The 8,834-nt window shown below is 43.2% G+C and overlaps 1 protein-coding gene across 1 annotated transcript; it reads left to right on the forward strand.

Annotated features, from left to right (window-relative positions):
- Window positions 1–1,152: 1,152 nt before the first annotated feature.
- SYF2 (SYF2 pre-mRNA splicing factor) lies at window positions 1,153–7,131 on the forward strand. The gene is made up of 7 exons (XM_035019457.1): window positions 1,153–1,228; window positions 1,441–1,554; window positions 3,769–3,894; window positions 4,370–4,487; window positions 4,863–4,953; window positions 5,778–5,876; window positions 6,631–7,131. Exons 1-7 carry the CDS (start codon window positions 1,202–1,204, stop codon window positions 6,794–6,796), a joined length of 741 nt encoding a protein of 246 aa, XP_034875348.1. The 5' UTR covers window positions 1,153–1,201; the 3' UTR covers window positions 6,797–7,131.
- Window positions 7,132–8,834: the final 1,703 nt, after the last annotated feature.

Here is an 8,834-nt window from a genome sequence, read left to right on the forward strand (position 1 = left end):
GCAAAACTGAAAAAGAACAAAGGGGGCGCCTGGGTGGCTCAGTTGGTTAAGCGACTGCCTTCAGCTCAGGTCATGATCCTGGAGTCCCGGGATCGAGTCCCGCATCGGGCTCCCTGCTCGGCAGGGAGCCTGCTTCTCCCTCTGACCCTCCCCCCTTTCATGTGCTCTCTCTCTCTCATTCTCTCTGTCTCAAATAAATAAATAAAATCTTAAAAAAAAAAAAACAACAAATAAAACTGCTTTGATTTAAAAAAAAAAAGAAAAAAAGAAAAAGAACAAAGGCCTTTATTTGGGGTCTCAGAATTGCAATTCGGGCAGCACAGATTCCAGCAGCAACCAGAAAAAATGTGTCACCTGTGTGGGGAAAGCAAGGGGCTTTCGAGAAAGGGGAAGGGGGGCAATTACATGACTTCAGTAAAAGAAAACGAAATTGTCAACTGGTACTACCAGGCTGAACAGCTTTTGGTTACACTTTGATGGACTGATTTACTGGTGCTAACGAACGAAACTATTCCTGATACGCATTAATTCCTCTATCTTCAGTCAGACGCCAGTCCCCCTTTGACTCTAGGTACAGCTGTTGGTAAAAAATTGCTGTTTCTGGCCCAGTTCAAAGGTCTTTTTGCCCCGTTCCAGAGTTCATTAGCTATTTGTTTTAAAAAGGAAAATGGCGCTTCTCTCAAAATGGAGCCTCTCCTGTCTAGAAATTTTATACAGTTCTGCAGTGGGGGCGGGAGGAAACCGACCAGGCGAGAAAAGTATCTCACACTACCGAAGAGAATTAAAATGGTGCCACTTGACAGTACTGAGGGCCTAGGTGAGACGAGGCAGGCAGGGGAGACCTGCCTCGCGGGAGGTGACACTGAGACTAAGCGCTGAATGGCAAACACTCTTCGCTCCAGGGAGGGGCATGCACTTGGGATGACTTCCTATCCGGCTCCAGGTCCCGCCGGTCCCTCCTAGCTGTCGCCTTCCGAGCGCTTCCCCGCCCTTGCCTCTGAGGCCTCTTGCGGCTGCGCAAGGCCCTACCCAATCGAAAACGTCTCAGTGTTAAAAGTGGCAGGGATTGGTCCCAAGCTCCTGAGACCTCCAGGAAGGGGCGGGGCTTATAGTAGGTTTCTTAATACGTAGCGGCTGGGTGGGCCATAGGCAGACGGAAGTGCTCTGTGTTGTTGCCGGAAGTAGCGAAAGAGAGATTGTGATGGCGGCTGCGATTTTAGCCGAGAAGGTAAGTTCCGCCGGCTCTACCCAGGGATTTTTGTGGGGGGAGGCTCCGGGGGGACACAAAAGGCGAGAGGTGGAGGAGATGCCTGGGTGCCGGGCCAGGGAGGCGCAGACGCCATGAAGTCGGGGTCGGTGTGAGGGCTCGGCCCGGCCTGGCGGGACCGGCGGGGAATCAGCCCCGGCCGTCCCGCCTCCAGTCGGTCCTCCTCGCCGCAGGTGCCGGTGGACAGCGCGGAGGAGGGGGGGCAGCCCCTGGCGGAGGCCGCGGAACTGGCCGCCCAGAAGCGCGAACAGAGGCTGCGCAAATTCCGGGAGCTGCACCTGAAGCGGGTGAGTAGCCCCCGAGGAGCCAAGACCTGTCACCCGGGCGGCCCGTGCGCGTTGGTGGAGGGACGAGCAAGCCGCAAAACCATGCTTGACAGACCCGCAGAACTGGATGAAAGATCTTTCCCGGTGGTTCTCAACCCTGGCAGCAGATTGAAAGCACCTTTGAAAATAACACATGCTCTCTCTAACCCTCCTGTCACCCACTTCTGATTTAACTAATCTGGGCCAGGTTTGGGAGTCTCTATTACTAACAGCCTCCCTGCTGAATGAGTCTGACAAACTCTTCGTTTTACCTAGGGGATATGTGGAGCTGGAGGCTGGAAGAAACTCGTCCGTGTTAATAAGAGAGCTGGTTGCCTGTTCATTAAAAAATAATCAGCAAATCTCTGAAAGTCTGTAGTGTCAGTGGTTCACCTAGTTGGTGGGAAACTAGCTGATTATGATATGGCTTTTGCTCTTAAGTAAAAGAGATGATTTTCTAGCCAGAAATATGGCATGCTAGCTTTGAGAACAAAGTGCCCTGGGAGTGTAGAGGAGAGATGAATACAGTTTGAGGGGCTCCAGAGAGTGCCTCATATAAGAGGTGACACCTAAACTACCGTTTGAAAGATGTGTAAGGTATTATCAGACAAAAAAATTGGAGGAAGAAATATCCAAGCAGAGGAACCAAATGCAAATTAAGGGAACTCGTATTAGGGATAAGAGTCCAGCAAACAACTGGCTGCAGTTGGAGCTGAGAAAGGAAAAAGCAGCTCTGGTCTATTTCCACTTAAGTGGCTTGACTGACAGCTTGGCTGTGGTTTCACAAACCCCCAACATCACTCTGACTGTTGGAGTGAGACAAAAACAGTACTGTTCAGACCACAGAAATGACCACACATTCCCCTCTTCTGCTAACTCCAGTGACTGTTAGGATCAATTACAGCATTAGTCTCACCCCGTTAATCCTGTAGAAAAACAGGGTACCCAGTCATCGAATGCCCTGCCTTTCTGACACTGTGTTATCCAGAGCACCGCCATACTCCCTTGAACCTTACCCCCCCACCCCAGGCACCTGATAAAAACCCAAATCCTGTAACTGGCCTCTCCTAACACCTTCTCACCGAAATGCCTATAGTTCCCCATGGTTTGCGCTCCTTCAGTGCTGCAAACACAACTTTGACTATAGGTATGTTCTTGGTGTTTTCAACTGGAGGGCATTGCCAGAGCCAAGAGTACAAGAGTGTAAGAGGGATGGTAGTTGAGAGGAGTATCTCTGTTTGCCCAGAAAAAGTTAATGAAGAATTACACACACTTAAATATTGACTTGGAGGGACTGTGTAAAGTACGTGTGGTTGGAAATTAGGAGACATGGCTTCCTGGACTAACTGCCGTCAACCTGTGACCTAAGGAACCTCTAACTTAGGTTGTCCTTAAGATGATATACTCATTTTGTTGTGTGCCGTTAAGTTCACTTTATAAGATTTGATTTATTTGAGACAGCACAAGCTGGGGGTGGGAAGGAAAGGGGGGAGGGTCGGGGAGAGGGAGAAGCAGACTCCCCGCCGACAGGGCTCCATCTCAGGACCCTGAGATCATGACCTGAGCCGAAGGCAGACGCTTAACCGACTGAGCCACCCAGGCACCCCACTTAAATTCATTTTAAATCACACTTCATGGAGTAATTCAAATGGAAAATACCTTTCCTTTGCCATAAAGTAAAATGTTAAAATATTTAAGGAGGAGGAGAGACTTGGAAAGGGTTAGAGATACCAAGATGAGTGTTAAAGCCTCCAGCCCCAAATTGAAGCTTTTTGCTTGAATTAGGATTAAAAGAGAATTGAGGGGTGCCTGAGTGGCTCAGTCGGTTAAGCATCCAATTCTTGGTTTCAGCTCAGGTCATGATCTCAGGGTACTGAGATCAAGCCCCTCATCGGGCTCTGTGCTCAGTGCAGAATCTGCTTGAGATTCTCTCTCCCTCTCCCCCTCTTGCTTGTGCGTGTGCTCGCTCGTGCTCTCTCTCTCTCTCTCTCAAATCTTTAAAAAACAAAACAAAACAAAAAAACCCTAATTAGGCCATTCCCTTGCTTAAAATCCTTTGATGGCTATCTGTTGCTTTTAGGATAAAACAGAGTCCCCTTGTTAATGTATCTTACCTGACCGTTTTCAAAGTGGGCAAGATTTTGTTTGGATTTGTTTTCATGTCCCAGCTGACAAATTTTGTGTTAACGGTTTTAGAATGAAGCTCGTAAATTAAATCACCAGGAAGTTGTTGAAGAAGATAAAAGACTTAAGTTACCTGCTAACTGGGAAGCCAGAAAAGCTCGTCTGGAATGGGAACTGCAGGAAGAAGAAAAGAAAAAGGTTAGGATCTACTCTGCTGGCTTCATAAGTGGTTTATTCAGTCATTCTTCTGTACAGTGACTGTAGTACCTGGTTTTGTACACTGGGTCTGGGGTCAGGCTGCTGGAGTCCATGTGGTGGCCTTGCTCTGGACTAGCAGCAACACTTTGGAGGAGTTATTTCACCTCTCTGTGCCTCTGTTTTCTCATCTGTAAAACGGGGACTATAATAACAATGATTCGAGTTACTGAGGAATTAAACGAGTCAGTGCATGTGAAACATTTCCAAGGGGCCTGGCACCTGCTACCCGCTGAGTATGTGTTTTAAATTGAGGCACGCACTCTTACACACCATAGCAGGTTCCCATATTTCCTCCAAATAATAATCATTAGTTTTAAAGTATTGCCTGATACCTTTGTTCAACCTTGATTTAAAATAGATCCAATACTTGCTTGGATCATCATTGCAGGTATTAGCTTCTTTTCCCTCTTCTTAGGAATGTGCAGCGAGAGGGGAGGACTATGAGAAAGTGAAGTTGCTGGAGATCAGTGCAGAAGACGCAGAAAGATGGGAGAGGAAGAAGAGGAGGAAAAACCCTGACCTGGGATTCTCAGGTAAAGCTTGCCTTTCCTTGACTGAATGGCCCCATTAGATTAGCATTACCTTCAGTGTTTCTGGTTTAAGAAAGGATAGGCGCTCCCCCCCCGCCCCCCGAAATGATATGTCCCTTCGTGGAATAATCTCCCAAGAGGCTTAAACCCAAGAAAAATACAAAAAATATCTTATGGGCAGAAGTGAAAAAAGCTGTACTTCAGCCAGCTGGATTCTTTTATTCTTTGGTAAAAGTAACAAAAGCCTGTATCGTCAGCATCTTCAGGGTAGAAGCTATGTTGAGTGTCTTGTGCAAATAGTACTAATGATTCTGATATTCTGGATCATAATGACAAAACAGGGAAATATATCTTCTCCGATTCTCCTTTTATCTTTAGATTATGCTGCTGCTCAGTTACGCCAGTATCATCGGCTGACCAAGCAGATCAAACCCGACATGGAAACTTATGAGAGACTGAGAGAAAAACAGTAAGTTGACAGAATTAGTGCACGTCCTGTTTCATCGCAAAGGGACATAGGGGTGTCTGTGTGTGTGTGTGGTGTATACATACATACACACATAGGTAAATACAAACACACTTTAAAGCTTAGGTAATGGTCATTAACAGCTGCCTAAGAATGCTTTCTGGCCTTGACAATACTATTTATTGCTCACTCCACAGCAGTTCAGCTAACCACCCGGTTATTGTTCTAGCTGGGCATTCTAAGACTGGGTGTTGAGAGTTTAACAACCAGATTATCATAGTTACTCAGATGTTTTAGGAGGCCGGATGCTTTAGTGCCGGGATGGGTGAACATTTTCTGCAAATATTTTAGGCTTTGTGGGCTCTTTGGTCTCCACTCCACTGCTGTGATGTGAAAATAGCCGTGGAGGATACGTGAACAAATGGGTGTGGCTGGGACCCAGTCAGATGTTTGCAAAAGCAGGTGGTGGTGTTAACTGACCCCTGCGTTAGTGGGAAGAGAAAGAACCTGAACCTAGAAGCATGTCCCTTAATCTCTGGCCCTTGGCTCTTAAATCTGTAGAATGAAGGTGCTGGGGGAGGAGATATCTTAGGTCCCTTCCAATTCTAGCTTGCTTGCTTGCTTTATGTGTGTGTGTGTGTGTGTGTGTGTATGTAAAAGTTAAGGTAGGATCCCACAGTCAACACTGTATCTGTTATAATATATATAATGTCATGTGTAAAATAATGTATGTATTTTATTGCTCACCAGGAGTGGTAGTTTGGTTTGAAATTTGCAAATGTGGAACTGTCTAGTGTTACTTTAAGTCCGTTTTGCTGTCTTTTCAGTGGAGAAGAGTTTTTCCCAACATCCAACAGTCTTCTTCATGGAACACATGTGCCTTCCACAGAAGAGGTTGATAGGATGGTCATGGATCTGGAAAAACAGTGAGTACTCAGTACAGCAGCCTGAACTTTTGAACGTTTAACGACAAAATGGACATAGCGTGCTTAGAGCGAATTGAAAGAGCAGATACTGTTTTTGTTCATTTCTGACTCAGCGTCTGTAGTCGTTTTGGGGACAGACAGTATGTGTGAGTTGAATCCATATGATACGGGAGGGAGGTGCAAAATATTGCTGAAATGGAGTTCTCATAATTGAAGCAGGGAAAGGTCCAAAGAAAATGATTGTTTAAGGGCTTTGACCTTCATAAGCATTCCACTATTTGATTTGAAGAAGTACGAATGTTCTAGTAAATGAACCTTTGTTCTATTTGTGTTTCTTAATACTGATATGGGTGAATATTAGGCAGAATTAATTTCTATTTTAGGAGTTAATACATAAAACTATTAATACCAGTATATAGCGTATACTCCATTCATATTAGCTGTGGTTCTTACTAATATAAGTATTGTCATTTTCTTCTAAGTAGAGCTTCATGTGTCCAGTGGCTAACAGTGTATCATTGCTCTTTTAGAAGCATTCTAAGGACGAGTTTGTATTTATTGAATTTCAGGGTTCATACCCGGGGTTGTGCTGTCAATTAGCAATTTCAGTTTGATCTTGATGAAAACTTCCCCCACCCTTCAAGGGTGCTATTCTTGGTGCACTGATTCAGTTCTTAACTATTTGGCCATGTTTTATTAAGATTTAAAAAAAAGGCAATTTTGAATTTTGTAAATTTTTTTCTTCTTCCTTCAGAATTGAAAAACGAGACAAGTATAGCCGGAGACGTCCTTATAATGATGATGCAGACATCGACTACATTAATGAAAGGAATGCCAAATTCAACAAGAAGGCAGAAAGATTCTATGGGAAGTACACAGCTGAAATTAAACAGAATTTGGAGAGAGGAACAGCGGTCTAATCCCTTCAGGAACTGTTTTTAGAAGCTTGGGAATGCTGGCAAATTGAGGTTCTCTTCAACCAGCACTCCGTCTACTTTGCCTTTCCACTCAACATTTAGAAATAAATGCTTTTTCTTAAACGTATACTTCCATGTATATTCCCACATTTCTGTGCTTGGATATAAGATGTATTTTAAGAGGTAGTGTACTTATTTTGTAAAAAATCTACTTTGTATAAATACTAATTATTTTTCTATGTATTTTAAATGGGTATGATTATTTAATCTTTGAAGCATTTTGGGCTGAAGATTGTTGCAGCGTGCATAAGTGCAGTCATCGTTGCTTTGAATGTTATGAATTTGACAAAAGGTAGAGTTGGAGTCAGCAACCTTTTGAGGTTGTAGACTTGGAAGCTAAGTACAGCGAGGAGGAAGGTGGCCATGGTTACTGGAGGGCCCTCTCTACCCATGGCCTCTTATGACCAAGTTCAGGAAGCATCATGAATATTGATCATGTACCGTTCCTTTTAGAAAAAGCAAATATCCTGTGCAATAGGATCCCTACGAAGCACTAGCATTCAAAACTAATATTTGTATATATATGCAAAATTACATGCTTCCATTGAATAAACATTAAAATCTTTTCTTCAATTATGCGGAATTCAAAACCGTCAAAAGAAGACAGAATAATACAATGAATCCCATGTACCCAATACCTATCTTCAGTAATCAGCTCCTGGCCAGTCTTGTTTCAGCTTCATTTCCATCTACTTTCCCCTCCATGAGTCCCATGTTATTTTGAAGCAAATATTAAATGTATACTTTTCTCTATAAATATTTCCGTATCTGAAAGATAAAGACCACTATCCTATTATCACAACAATAGTTTTAATAAAAAGTCCAGAGAGAAAGATGGGTAAATAGTTTTTTTCTATGTGTTGTTTAAAATGAGGACATTCCAAATCTGAAAGAGAAAATTTCAAAATTATATCAGCATTTGTGTTTAAAGACCGTTTAACATTTAATACCGCTGGTGATTATTCCCTTTTAAAATTTATGTAGCCCTTTCTATTTCTGTACTCCTTTTGTTTCTGCTGCTAGTGTTTCTATGTGCGGTTAGGTCTGGTCACAGGGCCTTGGTGCTGCCTCCCAGCATCTATTCAGTATGTTTCTATTTCCGTTACACTATCTTAGTTCAAGTCTTTGATCCTGAATATTGCAATAGCTTAAAAAAAAAAAAAAAGTCAAAACATTGTCAAATGTATTTAAAAGCATAGTCCATGATAAGCTAGCAAGGTTTATTCTAAGAATGCAAGAGTAGCTTGTAGACCCGTTAGTTGTGTGTCCAATATCAATTCTCAGTTCTTCGTTACCCACCAGAACCCTGATTTTTTTTTGTGAATTTATGGCAAAATTTCCGGCTAAACATTTGCTTCTCCAGATTGACTTGCTATTATAGGTGGTCAAATGTTCACATGCTGGCCAATTGGACACCAACTAATTTATTCTGAGAAACTCTTTGCTTTCTTGGTAAGGGAATTGTTACTCCCTGCTTACGCCTTCCTTCTTCCTGCTTTGATCACAGACATGAGGCCTAGAGTTGTAGCAGCCATGTTGTGCCATGAGGTAACAAGTATGAGGACAAAAGTCAGTGTGCTGAGGAGTGTGGAGCAGAGCTTGAGTCCCTGTTGCCATTGCTGAGTAGCTACACTAGCTCTACGTGTCTCTCCGTTTCTTGCCACTGAATAAATTTATGATCAATGCATTGTTCAATCTCAGGACATCTGTTGATAAATAGTACATACACACAAGTCAATATGCATGTGTAAACATTACATAAACAGCTTATCTAGTCTAGAAGTAGGAATGGAGATGAGAGGAAATAGTTAAAATAAAAATTAGATATTTAGACACAAATTTAATGAGAGTGTCTTCATAAAACCTATGTGTAGAAAATTACAAAATCCAATTGAAGGAGTGAACAGGGGACTTCTACTTCCAACCAAGATGGAGTGACAAGAAACAGATTTACCTTGCCACTTGAAACAACCGGGAAAAA

This window comes from Mirounga leonina, unplaced genomic scaffold, assembly GCF_011800145.1.
Source record: "Mirounga leonina isolate KUSES-001 unplaced genomic scaffold, KU_Mleo_1.0 Mir_173, whole genome shotgun sequence".
Classification (NCBI taxonomy): Eukaryota; Metazoa; Chordata; class Mammalia; order Carnivora; family Phocidae; genus Mirounga; species Mirounga leonina.